The 18,003-nt window shown below is 36.2% G+C and overlaps 1 protein-coding gene across 1 annotated transcript; it reads right to left on the reverse strand.

Annotated features, from left to right (window-relative positions):
- Window positions 1–1,942: 1,942 nt before the first annotated feature.
- Window positions 1,943–2,869, reverse strand: LOC143402084 (olfactory receptor 12D2-like). Its single transcript, XM_076859567.1, has one exon. It carries the CDS (start codon window positions 2,867–2,869, stop codon window positions 1,943–1,945), a length of 927 nt encoding a protein of 308 aa, XP_076715682.1.
- Between the last annotated feature and the right edge of the window lie 15,134 nt (window positions 2,870–18,003).

Here is an 18,003-nt window from a genome sequence, read left to right on the forward strand (position 1 = left end):
TAATAAAGAGCATAATTGGCTAATTTTTCGACATGAATACACTTTGTGTGGAAGTGGAATGTTTTAAGTGTTTACGTTGCAGTGGGGAGAAACATTTTGTATTGTGTGTATGTCACTAAGAATTGTCTTAACCTCAGCTTCTTCTTTCTCTCAGTTATTATCTTTCTTGGTTTCAAATAGCCTGAAAATCCCCATAGCAATAATAAAATTATGCAGATTTCTGTGGTTCAGAAAAATCTTTAGAACACTATTTGTTACATCTCCAGCTGAAAAAGTAGAATATTTTATGAAGAAGCACGTAGAAGGTAAGCTATTGGCACTGTTCATATTCAGTGCAGTGTAAAATATAAAGTCTTTTTATTGCAGGTGTGAGTGCAAGTTGTTATAATGTCTGGGGAGGGTACTATGTTAATGTCAATCAGAATTATAACACCTATATCTCTTTACCTAACATTTCCATGCCCAAGAATTTATCCTAAAAAGACTTTTGTATATGAAATAGACTTGTATATATATCCTACAAATAGATTTTATACACATGCCATGTACAGGTTTATGTGTTGGAGCAAGACTTGAATTAGCATAGATATTCAATGTGAGGGGACCAACCTAATAAGTGTGACACATCAGGAAGTAGCATGTAGTAGGCAGGTTAAAACAGAAAAGGGAAATTTTATGTACTGATAAGGAAAGATCTCTAAGATACACCTAATTTGGTACACTGATTTATTCACATAACAATATATTTTTGTTCCATTCTTTCTAAAAGTAAATATTTGTACTTGTTGGTGTATGCATAAAGGCTCTCTGCAAGGACAGACAAGCAGACACTAATGCTGGTTGCCCATGAGGGTTACCTGTGTGGGGGCAGGGGGCAGGGAGGGGCTTCTTATTATGCAGAACAGTAACTTGAATCATGGTCTTACTGACTCTTGGCTGTGTTAGCATGGGGAACTTGCTGTGTGAAGGTGCAGATCAAGATGGCTCAGTTGCTATGGTGATGCCTGCCCAAGTAAACTGTGCAAAAGCACAGATTTATATAACTCTGGACTTTGAGCTCATGCACCAACTCCTGGGAATAGAGAATTCTGAACATACCAAGATAACCCTCATGTCTCATCAGTCCTGCTTTGCTTAAACTTTCTCAAAAATAACCTTTTGATGAAACCTGTATAATAAATGTGCTGAGCTAGCTCTGAGTCGGTTAAACGCTAGTGGAGTTTGACTGCCCAGCTTTTTCTCTATGTGCTTTTTCTCTGTTTGTCTTTTCTTTATCTCCCATCACCTCTTCTCTGGACTTCTCTGAATTAATGGCTGCAGCTGAAAGCAGAGATGACAGGGTCATGCACATTACCTTTTTATGTATTTTGAATTTTGAATCATTATCTATTAAAAGGACAAAACCCAAAAAGAAATCAGGACATACCTATTAAAAATTTTCATAACTCACATGTGAATTGATATTTGTTTCCAATGTAATAAACATAGCTTTAAATTAAAATTCTAAAAACATAAAAGAATAATAATTGTATTGATAAGTCTAAAAATGTGTTAGCCTAGAAGGATCACACAGATAAACAGACCTAAATATTATTCATATATACCAAATGTAAGGAGTATACACATATTTCTATACCTGTTTATGTACAAGAACACATTATAATATATTGTAAATCAATATTATCATATGATATTCTTTAAAACAAATTCAACATTAGGGTTTCATGGTTAGTGTTCCATATATAAATGATTACCTTCTGTTACCTAGGAATATATTGTTTAATACAACTAGAGTACATTATTCCGTTTAGTAGTTTTCTGTTATCCAATTTCCTTTGTTGTATACATTCTAAACAATTTGAGAAGCAGTATACTTATATATCTCAACTTTCTCATTGTCTGGTAATTTATGTTTCAGAAGAGTTCTCTAGATCCCTTCAGGTCAGGGTCTCTTTCTGATAACCCTAAACAAGGCACCCTTCACTTCCTTGTTCCTCAAAGTATAGATCAGTGGATTAAGAACAGGAGTGACCACACTGTACATGATGGCAATGATTCGATCCTGGTCCCTAGAGCTCCCCGAGGTAGGGCGAATGTAGGTGAAAGTAACAGGAGCAAAGAAAAGAATAACTACCATGAAGTGGGAGGCACAGGTGGACAGTGCTCTGTGAAGCATGTTGCAGGACTGGGTCTTGAGGAAGAGGTAGGTGATAATGTAAAAATAGGAGAGAAGGGTCAGAAAGAAGGGACCTGTGGCGATGGTCCCTGTGACAGTGTTGAGCAGCCTCTGGTTGAGCTCAGTGTTCCCACAGGCCAACTCCAGCAATGGCTTAACATCACAGAAGAAGTGATGGTTGTGGTTGGGACCACAGAAGTTCAAGTGAGATGTCATAATGGAGTGCAGCAGGGCATGGAAAAATCCAATGGCCCAGATGGTGATAGCCATCTGGGTGCAGAGCTGGGGATTCATGATGACAGTGTAATGAAGTGGTTTGCAGATAGCCACAAAGCGGTCAAATGCCATCACTGCCAGCAACAGAGACTCTGTGCTACCCAGGATGTGGAAGAAATGAAGTTGGCTTATGCATCCCATGAAAGATATTGCTTTGTGTGTAGAGAAGAAGTTCTCCAGCATCTTTGGCAGTGTCACCATGGAGTAGCAGATATCTAGACATGACATGTTTCCCAGGAAGAATTGCATAGGTGATTGGAGTCTGGGATCAGAGATGACAATCATCAGGATGGCTCCATTCCCAGCCACATTCACAAGGTAGATTGTGAGGAAAACTGCAAAAAGAAAAGGCTGTGGATCTTGTATGTCTGTCAATCCCAGGAGAAGAAATTCAATGACTGAAGTGTGATTCAACATCACTTAAAAGAAAAGAAGAAGCAATTTTGAAACCTTATTCCTAATAAGAATCAGTCTTTCTAACTGATGATTTTCTTGCCAAGACAAAAAATTTTGAGGAAGAGTGTGGTAGTTTTGCATGAAAGCCTGCCTCAGATCTTGTGTAATATTTAAATGTTTAGGCTACATGTGTTGTGGATCAGTCATTTTTTAAAATTGGATTTTTCATTAATATTTTTTTTTTCTCTTAGGAATTTAGAGCAGGTTTTCAGTCTACCATCTTCTCTGGCTGTGAACATCTACATTCCAAAACAACTTCCTTTTCATCTCCAAAATCAGCTGCATGAGGTGATAATTTCTTAAGTGTTCTACCACCTCTGTGATCTCCTTACAAAGTGGGAAGCGACCTGAAGAATTTTACTTAAGAAAAATAGCCAGGGATGGAATTATTGCATCATAAAGTTCTTAAATAAATGAACAATCCCTAAAACAGGGACAATAACTTTTCTGTAGTAAAAGGGGCTAGGCTGTTCTCTCGCTCATCTCTTTCTGATCCACATTCTTGGAAAAGTCATAGAGTCCTATTTGAGTAGGAAATGAGACCAACAAATCATTATTAATCTAGATATATTTGAAATTTTATCACTGCTATATCCAATGATGGGCTTCGTTTCTTCTACAATTTGAGCCTTGTATTTTCTCAAGTAGGATCTCAAATCACTTCTTTTATGACAAATGTTATTGTTTTTTCTCTTGTTTAGTTGCTCTCAGACTCTTTCTTTCTTTCTTTTTTTTTAGATGCTGAAATCCCTGGATAAACTTTCTTCCTCTTATGAGTTAAAGTTTTCACCTTACATTACTTAATGTTATCTTCTTAATTATCTATTCCTTTAATCCCTTAAAATCTTATCTTCTTTTTGACACATTTTATGTCTTATTTTATTTTGCCTGAAATAAATTCAGTCCTCAGGAATAGACTATCAAAGAATATTCTACCTCAAGTGGAAATCACCTCCTTGATTTTGGTTCCTTTAATGCATCACCAGCAGTTATATCAATTCTCATGACACCAGAAGTCTGTCTGCTTTGTATCTGCTATCTCCAAAGTTGTCACAAATTTCCAGGTCTCCTCAATTGCAAAAGTGTTTTCTGTTTGTTCTTTTTTTCCCCATTAAATAAAATTCTTGTCTTCTATTAAAGAAATGCATTAATTTTCATTTCTTTTGCAGAATTGAAATAATAGCATTTTACTTTGTGAATGCTGAGACTCTTGAGGAATTGCAATTATCAATTATGAGATTTGGTATTTGACTACATTGTGTTGTTCACTGAGAAAACTCTTGAATCTTTTCTCCTATAACATTTGTAAATTACCTGGTATTATCTCATTTAGCCACACTGAGAAAAGCAGACAAAATTCCAAGTAGCTCTTCCTTTCTCCTTTAACATGTACAGTGAGTTAATTTGATAATTAGGAAGGGAGGATAAAGGACATGTGGGGAACTTGTAGAAGGGGGAGGCACTGAAAGAAGAAAAAGAACTATAAGGAAATCTGAAGAGATGTAGACATTGAAGTGTTTTTTAAAAAATGAGAATTGTTTGAGGGTTGAACGTTCAGAGGAAAGAAGAAGCTGATTTGAGTAAAAAAGTGAATGACTCCTTTCTGGGAACCTCTGTCACTTTTCGCTTTATTTTGGAGAAGATTTTGGGAAGTTAACTTCTATTATACCTCCAGGAAGAGCTGTCTTCCAATAATTCAGAATAACTTTCTTAATAGCCATGCACAGTGTGTATAGTTCAAAAATTTTATCACCCTTTCAAATAAACAAGTGATCTGCCAGACATAAATCTTGCTTCTGTGACCCAATAAAATTGCATCAAAAATCTATTTGATAACAGAACAAAATAAAACCAATAAGAAGTCAAACAACAAATTATTTTTTTCCTAACTTCTAAAGAATATTAGCTCTCACACTTCTCTGTATGGCATGGTTTCTTTCCCTACAATTTCAGTATTTAGAGATTACAGGTTTGCCTTGAGGAATATTTAAAAAACGAGGCATGTTAAATTGATAATGAGATATATCACTAAAGATGTGGGAAATAAAGTGCTTTCAAAATCTATATGATGAGGAATCATCATAAGACATGAAATCAGCTTTAAATCCTGAACAATTGGTGATAATGACAATAAGCAGACAGATCATGCCTTAACAAAAAATATGGGCAACTTTTCAACCTTCTCCTATTTCATTCTCTTACCTGATGGCGTGTTCAGAATCACTGAACAATTAATAAACATTTTCAGGTTTATAGCCTTAATGATTATACATGATAGAAAAATATTCAAAGTGACATTTCATGATGAGATTTCAGAATACACCATTTGTATTCCAAAATCTCTTCTTTGCTTTCTAAAAATCTGCTGGCCTTTTTAATGAGCCATGGCTCTCTAGACAAAAATCCTGAGAGAGAGTGTGTCCCCTGATACAAAGAGGGATTCTTATAGGAATAAACAGGTACCATTCCACACTTACAATGATGAGGGGGTAGTGTTATGAAATTCCTCTGTGGAGTTCTATTGTTTTGTTGTTCTTCCTATTTTCTTTTCTTGCTGCATTTTGGTTTTTAATTTCAGAGCCATGGACAGTACAAATATCAACAGCCTAATGTGCTTTCTTAGTCAAATTTCCTTTCATTTCCTAAGATAGAGGTGTGGACTTTTTTCCTTGGGCACTCCCTTAGAACATACTTCAGAATTTAAAGTAGAAAGAAAATTGGTAAAGAAAATTAATCAGTGACTCACATATCCTATTAATATAGAAAGATGGTTATATTTAATATTCTACTCAGTTATTGCTATGATTTTAAGGATAGCAAAGAAAAAGGAGTAATGGGAAGTAGTAGTACTTTTGTTTCTTCTGACTCTTCACTGTTGGTAATAACTTTTCTCTAATTTTGGCATCCAAAGGTTTACATTTTTCTCTGCTTAGGGAATACTATTGGCTTTCCTAATGTGTATTTTCATTTCTTGTTATATTCTTTAGGTAAAAGTTTCTGACTAATCTAAGGGGTAACCATGTGGATCTGCCATCTATAGAAGGACCTAATAGCAGTTATAAATGTGTAATGTACTTTGTCCATATTTTTACTGGCTTTTTATTTTTGTTGCTCTGATAGGAGTTCATTCTATATGAATCACATTAATGGGTACTCGTTATTTTATATGCTGCAAATATAATGCAAATAAATAACCTCCATTGCATGCTCCTTAAGTATAAGTTATTGTTCTGAGTTCCTAACATGCAGTAGTCCATTTAATTTTCAGAAAAGCCAAATGAAAGAAGTACTAAAACCATTACCATTTACCAAAAGAAAATCAAGGCTCAAGGATTCAAGTAAACTTTCATTTTTTGGTGATAAATTACATAAATAAAACTGAGCCTATTTAGTTCTAGAAATCACTGAAATATAGTCTTCATTCTTTAGAAACATCAACCATCTCAATTTTATCATTTTTTTTGTCTTGCACTGAATTCCACACATTTATGAGATGTAGAGTTTAATATTTGTCATTTATGACTCTAGGCATTTATTTGGTTTTTTTTGTCTTTTTTTAAAATTTTTTTTTACTTTTATTTTTTTCATCTTTCATATATTTGATTCAAGTAAGTTATGCATTTCCATTTTTACCCCAAATACAGATTGCAGAATCACATCAGTTACACATTCACAATGTTTACATAATACCATATTAGTGACTGTTGTATTCTGCTGACTTTCCTATCCTCTACTATCCCCCCTCCCCTCCCCTCTCATCTTCCCTCTCTACCTCATCTGTTATTGTTTCGTTCTCTCCCTTCCCCCCCCTTTCCCCTCACAACCTCGTATATGTGATTTCGTATAACAATGAGGGTTTCCTTCCGTTTCCATGCAATTTCCCTTCTCTCTCCCTTTCCCTCCCATCACTCGTCTCAGTTTAATGTTAATATTTTCCTCATGCTCTTTCCCTCTGTTCAGTTCTTAGTTGCTCTCCTTAAATCAAAGAAGACATTTGGCATTTGTTTTTTAAGGATTGGCTAGCTTCACTTAGCATAATCTGCTCTAATGCCATCCATTTCCCTGCAAATTCTATGATTTTGTCATTTTTTAGTGCTGCATAATACTCCATTGTGTATAGATGCCACATTTTTTTTTATCCATTCATCTATTGAAGGGCATCTAGGTTGGTTCCACAGTCTGGCTATTGTGAATTGTGCTGCTATGATCATTGATGTGGCAGTATCCCTATAGCATGCTCTTTTAAGGTCCTCAGGGAATAGTCCAAGGAGGGCGATAGCTGGGTCAAATGGTGGTTCCATTCCCAGCTTTCCCAGGAATCTCCATACTGCTTTCCATATTGGCCACACCATTTTGCAGTCCCACCAGCAATGTAAAAGTGTACCCTTTTCCCCACATCCTCGCCAGCACTTATTGTTGTTTGACTTCCTAATGGCTGCCAATCTTACTGGAGTGAGATGGTATCTTAGGGTGGTTTTGATTTGCAGTTCTCTGACTGCTAGAGAAGGTGAGCATTTTTTCATGTACTTATTAATTGATTGTATGTCTTCTTCTGAGAAGTGTCTGTTCAGGTCCTTGGCCCATTTGTTGATTGGGTTATTTGTTATCTTATTGTTTAATTTTTTGAGTTCTTTATATATTCTGGAAATTAGGGCTCTATCTGAAGTGTGAGGAGTAAAGATTTGTTCCCAGGATGTAGGCTCCCTATTTACTTCTCTTATTGTTTCTCTTGCTGAGAAAAAACTTTTTTAGTTTAAGTAAGTCCCATTTGTTTAATATTGTTAATAACTCTTGGGCTATGGGCGTCCTATTAAGGAATTTGGAGCCTGACCCCACAATATGTAGATCGGAGCCAACTTTTTCTTCTATCAGGTGCAGGGTCTCTGCTTTGATATCAAGCTCCTTGATCCATTTTGAGTTAACTTTTGTGCATGGCGAGAGAAAGGGATTCAGTTTCATTTTGTTGCATATGGATTTCCATTTTTCCCAGCACCATTTGTTGAAGATGCTATCCTTCCTCCATTGCACGTTTTTAGCCCGTTTATCAAATATAAGAAATTTGTAATTTTGTGGATTGGTTTCTGTGTCCTCTATTCTGTACCATTGATCCACCTGCCTGTTTTGGTACCAGTACCACGCTGTTTTTGTTACTATTGCTTTGTAGTACAGTTTGAACTCTGGTATCGCTATACCTCCAGATTCACACTTCCTGCTTAGTATTGTTTTTGCTATTCTGGGTCTTTTGTTATTCCATATGAATTTCATGATTGCTTTATCTATTTCTACAAGAAATGCCGTTGGGATTTTGATTGGCATCGCATTAAACCTGTAGAGAATTTTGGGTAATATCGCCATTTTGATAATGTTAGTTCTGCCTATCCATGAACAGGGTACATTTTTCCATCTTCTAACATCTTCTTCTATCTCTCTCTTTAGGGTTCTGTAGTTTTCATTGTATAAATCTTTCACCTCTTTTGTTAGGTTGATTCCCAAGTATTTTATTTTTTTTGAGGATATTGTGAATGGAATGGTTTTCCTCATTTCCATTTCAGAAGTTTTGTTGCTGATATACAGGAATGCTTTTGATTTATGCGTGTTGATTTTATATCCTGCCACTTTGCTGAATTCATTTATTAACTCTAGCAGTTTCTTTGTAGACCCTTTTGGGTCTGTTAAGTATATTATCATGTCATTCGCAAATAGCGATAATTTAAGTTCTTCTTTTCCTATTTTTATGCCTTTAATTTCTTTTGTCTGTCTAATTGCTCTGGCTAGTATTTCAAGAACTAAGTTGAATAGAAGTGGTGAAAGAGGGCATCCCTGTCTAGTTCCAGATTTTAGAGGGAATGCCTTCAGTTTTTCTCCATTTAGAATGATGTTAGCCTGAGGCTTAGCATATATAGCTTTTACAATGTTGAGGTAAGTTCCTGTTATCCCTAGTTTTTCTAGTGTTTTGAATGTAAAGGGATGCTGTACTTTGTCAAATGCTTTTTCTGCATCTATTGAGATGATCATATGGTTCTTATCTTTAAGTCTATTGATGTGGTGAATAACATTTATTGATTTCTGTATATTGAACCAGCCTTGCATCCCAGGGATGAATCCTACTTGATCATGGTGCACAATTTTTTTGATATGCTTTTGCATTCGATTCGCCAGGATTTTTTTGAGAATTTTTGCATCTAAGTTCATTAGAGATATTGGTCTATAGTTTTCTTTCTTTGAAGTGTCTTTGTCTGGTTTTGGGATCAGGGTTATGTTGGCCTCATAGAATGAATTTGGAAGAGCTCCTTCTTTTTCTATTTCTTGAAATAGCTTGAAAAGTATTGGTATTAATTCTTCTTTGAAGGTTTTGTAAAATTCTGCTGTATACCCATCCGGTCCCGGGCTTTTCTTAGTTGGTAGTCTTTTGATGGCCTCTTCAATTTCTTCTTTTGTTATTGGTCTGTTTAAATCGTGTGTGTCTTCCTGACTCAATCTGGGCAGATCATATGACTTAACAAATTTATCGATATCTTCACTTTCTTCTATTTTATTGGAATGTAGGGTTTCAAAATACTTTTTAATTATCTTCTGTATTTCTGTTGTGTCTGTTGTGATATTGCCTTTTTCATCCCGTACGTTAGTAATTTGCATTCTCTCTCTTCTTCTCTTTGTTAGCATGGCTAAGGGTCTGTCGATCTTATTTTTTCAAAGAACCAACTTTTAGTTTTATCAATTTTTTCAATGTTTTTTTTTGTTTCAATTTCATTGATTTCTGCTCTGATTTTAATTATTTCTTGTCTTCTGCTATATTTGCTGTTGTTTTGCTCTTCCTTTTCTAAGGTTTTAAGATGTAGTGTGAGTTCATTTATTTGTTTTTTTTTTTTCTTTTTTTGAGGAATGAACTCCAGGAAATGAATTTCCCTCTTAAAACTGCTTTCATTGTGTCCCATAGATTCCGATATGGTGTGTCTGCATTGTCATTTATCTCTAGGAATTTTTTGATTTCCTCCTTTATATCTTCTGTAACCCATTGATCATTCAGTAACATATTGTTCATTTTCCAGGTGATGCAGGATTTTTCCTTCCTTCTTTTATCATTAATTTCCAGTTTCATTCCATTATGGTCAGATATGGTGCATGGTATTATCTCCACACCTTTATATTTACTGAGAGTCGCCCTATGGCATAATATATGGTCTATCTTTGAGTAGGATCCATGTGCTGCTGAGAAGAATGTGTATCCACTTGATGATGGTTGATATATTCTATATATGTCGGTTAAGTCTAGGTTATTGATTACGTTATTAAGTTTTATAGTTTCTTTGTTCAGCTTTTGTCTAGAGGATCTGTCCAATGGCGAGAGTGGTGTGTTGAAGTCCCCCATAATTATTGTGTTGTGGTCTATTTGACTCTTGAACTTGAGGAGAGTTTGTTTTATGAACGTTGCAGCACCATTGTTTGGTGCATATAAATTGATAATTGTTATGTCTTGATGGTGGATGGTTCCTTTTAACAGTATATTGTGTCCTTCTTTATCCCTTTTGATTACCTTAGGTTTGAAGTTGACTTTATTCGATATGAGAATGGCCACTCCTGCTTGCTTCCGATGGCCATGTGAGTGGTATGATTTTTCCCAACCTTTCACCTTCAGTCTGTGTATGTCTTTTTCTATCATATGAGTCTCCTGAAGGCAGCATATTGTTGGATTTGTTTTTTTAATCCAGGTTACTAGCCTATGTCTCTTGATTGGTGAATTTAAGCCATTAACATTTAAGGTTACAATTGAAATATGGTTTGTACTTCCAGTCATGTTTATTTATTTATTTATTTTAGATTGACTAGTTTTCCCTCTTTGGTTATTTTTCTTCCCCTTTACTGAGATACCTCCCACTGTTAGTTTTGGGCGCTATTTTTCAATTCCTCTTCTTGTAATATTTTGCTCAAAATGCTTTGCAGTGCTGGTTTTCTGGCTGCGAATTCTTTTAGCTTTTGTTTATCGTGAAATATTTTAATTTCATTGTCAAATCTGAAGCTTAGTTTTGTTGGATACAGTATTCTTGGTTGGAATCCATTATTTTTCAGTGTTTGAAATATGTTGTTCCAGGATCTTCTTGCTTTCAAAGTCTGTGATGAAAAATCAGTCGTTAACCTAATTGGTTTACCCCTAAATGTAATCTGCCTCCTTTCTCTCGTAGCTTTTAGTATTCTCTCCTTGTCCTGTATGTTAGCTATCTTCATGATTATGTGTCTTGGAGTTGGTCTATTATGGTTTTGGATGTTTGGGGTCCTGTAAGCTTCCAGGATTTGGCAATCCATTCCATCTTTCATCTCTGGGAAGTTTTCTAGTATTATCTCCCTTAGTAAGCTATCCATTCCTTTGGACTGATTCTCTGTGCCTTCTTCTATCCCAATGACTCTCAAATTTGGTCTTTTGATAAGATCCCATATCTCTTGGATAGATTGCTCGTGAGATTTCAGCATCTTTTCTGTGTTGACTATATTCCTTTCAAGTTGATAAACTTTGTCTTCATTATCTGATGTTCTGACTTCTACTTGATCTAGTCTGTTTGTAATATTCTCATTAGCGCTTTTAATCTGATTTACGGTTTCTTGCATTTCTATGATTACAACTTGATTTTTTTAACACCTCTATCTCCTGATAAAGCTCATTCTTTACTGATTGAATTTGTGTGGTTAGTTCCTCTTCAAAATATACTTTCAATGCTTGGATTTGCTGTCTCATGTCTTCTCTAATATTCCGTTCCATCTGAATTAGGTATGCCTTGATTTCTTTTCCTGTCCATGTTTCTGTTTCTTCTATGTCCTCATGTATATTTAGATTGTTCTGCATTGTTTGTAACCCTTTTTTCCCTTGTTTTTTCATATTGTTCACGTTGCTTTCCAGCTCTGTTTGACTGCTTTGTAACTGCTTTCTCCTATACATTTGTTTTGGCTTTGTATATCTCTGTTGTCTCTCTTTTGTGGTGGGAGATTATGCCTAGAAATGTTGGGCTTTGTTGTGCTTTAGAGCAGATTCATTCAATTCATATAAGGCTTCTAGGTTCTGTATGCATATAGTGATTTGCTGTTTGTTCTTAGGTCTATATGTTTAGGTTGGGTGCTCTGGTGGTACGATGGTTAGTATGTCTTGGCTACTTTAGAAGATTGCTCCACTGAAGGTGGATACTACCAGGCAATTGTATCAGGGTGTTGTTAGTAGCTAGGTATTTGGGAGTCTTATAGACAGCCTCGAGATATTCACCTATTTGCATTTAGACAATTACACGCAATGGAAGATGTAATGCTTGGGATGAGAGTTGGGGGGTAAGGGAATGAAGGTGCTGTTAAAAAGAAAAAAGAATGAAGGGAGAGATAGATTAGAGGGGAATGAAAAGAACAATAAAACTTTAAATGGGCTAGAAAGAGAGAAGGAGTAGGGGGGAAAGGAACAGGGAGAGAATAAGGAGAGAAAAAAAAATATCGGCAGCAGCAACAACAACAACAACAACAACAACAACAAAAAATATTAAAGTCTTGGAGATCCACCTTCTTCTCTTCCAGTAGGCGGAGCTGTGCCCTCCAAGCAGAGCGTCTGTTCTCTACCTGCTGAGAGCTAGCTCTGTAGGGCGTCTCCTGGGAGTCTCTCAGACTTGTCAGTCCAGAGCCATTTCACTTCTCCAGCTCTTAACCCCCTTCCTCCTGTCAGCCTGCCAGCCAGGTCCTGTTCCCCAGAAGTGATTCTCCAGAGGTCTAGTTACACTTGCAGCCCCACTGCGTGTCCCTTTTAAGCCCCAGTGCTGTGGTAAACTGGTGGCTAAGACCCTGATGGTCACCGCTGGTGATATGGGGGCCTTGGGGTCTGGGATCCCCTCTGCTTCCCTACGGACACGACCCCTGAGAAGTCAATGAAGTTTCCTGGCTGCCTGTATCAGTATGGGAAGTCACGCACCTGCTAAAGTGGATTCTGCTGGGAAGGAATTCCGCCAGCCGAACTCCGATGACGTCACCTCTCTGCTATGGCGGGCCCCAGGCTCCTTGCCGGAGTGTCCGATGGGAGGGGTTGGACTGGTCCGGCCCGGTTCGCCTCAGCTCCTGACTCGTGGGGGCTTGGCTAAAGACTTCTTCCTGCCAAGCTGTGTCTCGGCATCTAGCAGGACCCAGTCACTTTGGCTGCGGGCGGGTGGACGGATCTGCAGCTGTGCCCGCGGTTCGCGGACTGTGGAAGGTGAATCTGGAACTCCGTGTCTAGTGGCAGGGTCCCGCTCATCCGGGTCACACAGACGCTTTAAAGAAATCCTAGTAGCTCCCGGGCGGTCTCTCTTCAGTGAAATTTTGCTGGGAGAATCTCCGTTGGTAGGATCCAAGAGTTATCCTTGCGACTTTATGACCCCATCACTGGGAGTGCATTGAAAGTGCAGCCTCTCTGCCCGCCGCCATGTTGGATCCCCCCGACTCTAGGCATTTAGAGGTCACATTATACATGCTGTAAGAAAAGAATTGGCTTTACTTTGTCTCTGTGAAGACAGACAGACAAGCTTTTACTTCTTCAAAAATGCATGATATAATCTTTGTAATATTCAAGGCCCCCAAATACATGCTGTATTTCTCCACTTGTTATTTTTCATTGAACAACCTGAATTTTAATTAATATTACTTTATTGTGTGTCTTGATATCTTAAACGTCAAATCTTTACTCTTCTTTTGTAAAAATGCCTCGAAGAGTTAAGACAGCTCTTCTCTCAAGCAATTTTAATATTATAGAAAACTTTGTTTACAGAAGAAAGACCTGAGCCCAAAACAAAGCAGAAGGTGAGAACTGAGGCCAGTGGATAAAGCCATGGTCTCTGAATATGATAGTATAGTGAAAGGGATCTAATAGACAAAAACCTACCTACAAAGGAAGGAAGTTTCAGAGTTTCTCTTTTGGAATCTAAACTCTCAGTTAAAAAAAAAAAAACCCAAAACAAACCCCCAAAATGTATTTTTTGATTCAGTGCAACTGAATCAGTGCAATTGAGTGAATTTATACCAAGAGGAACCCTCAAGATAAGGTGCAGCACAAACATTGATGCCAGGCTATTTATATATCCTTGGAATAATTTGCCTAAATTAAATATTTCTGAGTATTTAAATTATTTCTAAGATTTCATGAAGAATATTTATCCTCCAGTATAGTTAAATTTTTATTTAATATGCATCATTTGCATCTCAAACTCAAAAATAAATATGGCACAGTATTATAAAACTGCTTTCTGGTTTAAGTATTTTTAGGCATTTGTTATTCTTCAAGTTACTCTGATAATTTCCAAATAATTTTTTCACTTTAGAAAATTTTCCATGTGCTTATTTGCTTCTTAGGACTATGTCTAGACAAATTATGCTCTATTTGATCCATAACTTGACATAGGGAAGAACAATAATCACCAACAACTTTCTTATTAACCTAATAGTCATTAAATGACTTATAATAAATAATTTCTGTTAATAAAATTCTGTTAATTTCCATTAGTAATTTCTATTTTCAGAGCTTTAAACTCTTACCAGCTTCTGCTGAACTGAAATTCATTATTTTATAGTTCTTATAGTGGAAAAATTTGAAATGCCTCTTGTAATTAGTCAACCTAACTCTGTTAAAGTTTGTTCATCTTCAATCCTTAAACCTTTATAAACATCATTTGGACAATTTTTTTTTAACTTTTCAAAAATTTCTTACATACATGGCAATAGTGGATGGACAAATTTTAATATTAAATAAATTCAAAGAACACAAATGAATTTACCTTCATCATATGACATTATCAACAGAATAAAAAGGTCAACCATAGGATAGGGGAATATTTTTTCCATCTATTGTCTGAGGATTTATATTTAGATTCAGATCATATCAAGTTGATTAATAAACATATTACTCAAAAGAAAAAGTGGATAAAACACTTAAGCATATAATTGATAAAAGAGAATATAAAAGTAGCTAATGAATGTAGTGAACAATTTCTTTATTGTAAGGGAAATTAAAATTAATATTATGATGTGATCTGACTACACACTCAGTATAGTGGCTAGAACAAAAAAGAGAGATTATACCAAATGTTGGTGTTGGTGTCATTCTTTGTTAGTATAGAAACCAATGATGGTACATGATAAAACTGACAGAGAAATCCTTATTATCAAGTAATTTTCTGCAAAGGGGTAGCGAGAAGGGGGAGAGAGAGAGAGAGAGAGCAAGAGAGAGCAAGAGAGAGAAATATTCTAGCAATGAGGTGAACATCATTGTCAGGTTTTAAGCCAAGGAATAACACAATCTAATTTGTATTATAGTATGGCTGTGGGGAAAAACCACACTGAGAATAAAATAAAGGAACATTATTCCAATGTTGTTTTCTTATTCATGATATAAGTTGTAATTATCTGTTTTTTTATTGTTTACTGACTTGTTAACTAATAGAGTATAATATCCAGAAGTGCAAGATTTGTTGATAACCTTCATCTCAACCTCCTGTTCCCAGTGGTCTTGATTCTGGTCACTCTTCAACTTTTAGCATCCGCTCTCCTTCAAAATATGAGAGAAAATGTCACCAGCTGGCCAAGTTGATGAGATGAACTGTGTTCAAAGGAGTTGGCTGTATCAATAACTATGAAAACGGCGAAGAAATCACACAAACATGAAAAATAACTTTTTCTCAATTGCAGGGGTCAGAGAGGACTCTGCGACCTCAAAGATCAGCCTCCCATGCCAGAAAGAGGGCAAGGGGAACAAGAGAGGCAAACGAGAGTGAGTACACCCCAAACCCCTCTATTTATTGGGGAAAGAAAGTTCCACCCAAATAAGGCAAGGGTTTGGGTTTCAAAGGGTGGAGTCTTGCTTGATGATGTCTAGTGGTCAGCAGATTGATTGACACCTTGGCAAGTCATGCCCATCTCAGCTGTGTGGGATCACAGGCAGAGTGAGGGAAAAGGCACACGTGGGTTGCACAACCCCAAAAGTGCTTAACCCCAGGCCAGTCCCCTCATATTCTCAAATGCTCATAGCTCACACACACAGCCCATAGATGGCTCATGACAAGAAAACATGCTTTTCTTTCTGAGTCTGGCTTATTTTGATCAAGATTATGGTCTCTATTTCCCATCCATTGTTCTGAAAATGACATAATTTCCTTTTTCTTTATAGCTGAATAAAATTCCGCGTATATACCACATTTTCTTTATCCATTCATCTGGTGATGGGTACCTAGGCTACTTCCATAACTTGGCTATTGTGAATTGTTCTGCAATAAGCATATATATATATATAGACTTTAACTCTTTTAGAAAAATACTAAAGAGTTATAGAGCTGAACTAAATGGTGGTTCTACTCTTAGCTTTTTGAGGAACCTCCATAATGATATCCATGGTGAATGTTATTAGGGTTTTTTATTCCCACCAACAGTCCCTCCCCACCTCCACATCCCCACCACATTTATTATTATTTATATTCTTGATGATTGCCATTCTAATTGGATTGAATAGAATTTCAGGGTAGTTTTCTATTGCATTTTCCTAATTGCTAAGGATGTTGAAAATTTTTTCATGTACTTATTGGCTACTTGTACCTCTTATTTTTAAGTAATAGAGGTTTAACTCAGGGGTGCTTAACCACATCCCCAGTCATTTTATGAATTATTTAGAGAAATAGAAATAGAAAAAGAAATTGTGGCATTTTCTGCTAAATAGATGAAAATGAAAACCTTCATGCTAAATGAAATAAGCCAAACTCAGGAATTCAAGGGTTGAATGTTTTCTCTCAAATGTGGAAGCTGGAGTAAAATAAAAGAAAAGAAGGAAGGGATGATCAGATATCATAAAGATATGGGGAATAGCAGTAGAGTAGAAGAAGGATATTGAGAGAGAGAGAGAGAGAGAGAGAGAGAGAGAGAGAGAGAGAGAAGAGGGAGAGCTGAGGAATGGGATGAGGGAGGCAATGTGAAATAAATTTTTAAGAAATTATGTGTATATAAAAATATACATAAGGAATTTCACCTTTATGCATAACTGGAAAGAACCAACCAAGAATTAATAACTAGATGAGCAAAAGGAAGAGCAGTAGAGTAGAGGAAGGAGAACCATTGGTGGGGTTGGGGGGATATGTAGGAGGGACAGGGAAAGTGGGGAGCATGAACTGAAATTGAATTTTATGCATGTATAATTCTGTCAAGATGAACTCAACTACTATTTAAAACTGTAATGCTCTAAAAATTATAAAAGAAACCCCGTTTTCATAGTGTTTCAGAGGTTTTTGTGTGTCATATCACTATTTTTATTTGATAATAAGAATTTTTAAATTTCTACCCTGATTTCTTCTGTCACTCACTCATCATTCAAAAGTGAATTGTCAGTCACCATATATTTCTATAGTTTGTGTAAGGATTTTTGGTGCTGATTTATAATTTCATTCCATTGTGATCTGATGAGATGCAAGGAATTATATCATTTTTTTGTATTTGCCATGAGTTGCCTTGTGCCTTAAAGTATGGTCTATTTTGAAGAATGTTCCATGAGTCACTGAGAAGAAAAAGTATATTCAGGTGTTATCGGATGAAATATTTTATAAATGTCTGTTAAGTCCATTTGATTTTTAATATTTTTTCAGGTCCAAAGAGTCTTTACAGAGTTTATGTCTCACCATTACGTCTAATGGTGAGACAAATGTTGAATTTACCCAGTATTGTCATACGGGAGTCTGTGTGAGACTTTAAGTTGTGTCTTTCTTAGGTTCAACAATATTTGGGGGATAAATATTTACTATTATTATATCTTGATCAATTGTCCCCTTTACCAATATAAAATGAACTCCTTTGTCTCTTCTGATTAATTTTGGCTTGAATTCTTCTTTGTTGGCATGAGAGTGGCTACTCTTGCATGTTTTTGAGCTACATTCACATGGTGTATCAATTTTCATCCTTTCACTTTTAGCCTGTGTCTGTCTTTGCTTGTAAGGTGAGTCTCTTGCAAATAATATACAGGCGAATTTTGTTCTTTAATCCATTCTTCCAATCTATGTTTTTAATTAGAGAGTTTATATGTAGTGTTTGCACAGAGAATATTTATTGATTCCTCCCAGTTTGATTCATCT

This window comes from Callospermophilus lateralis, chromosome 6, assembly GCF_048772815.1.
Source record: "Callospermophilus lateralis isolate mCalLat2 chromosome 6, mCalLat2.hap1, whole genome shotgun sequence".
In the NCBI taxonomy this organism is placed as follows: Eukaryota; Metazoa; Chordata; class Mammalia; order Rodentia; family Sciuridae; genus Callospermophilus; species Callospermophilus lateralis.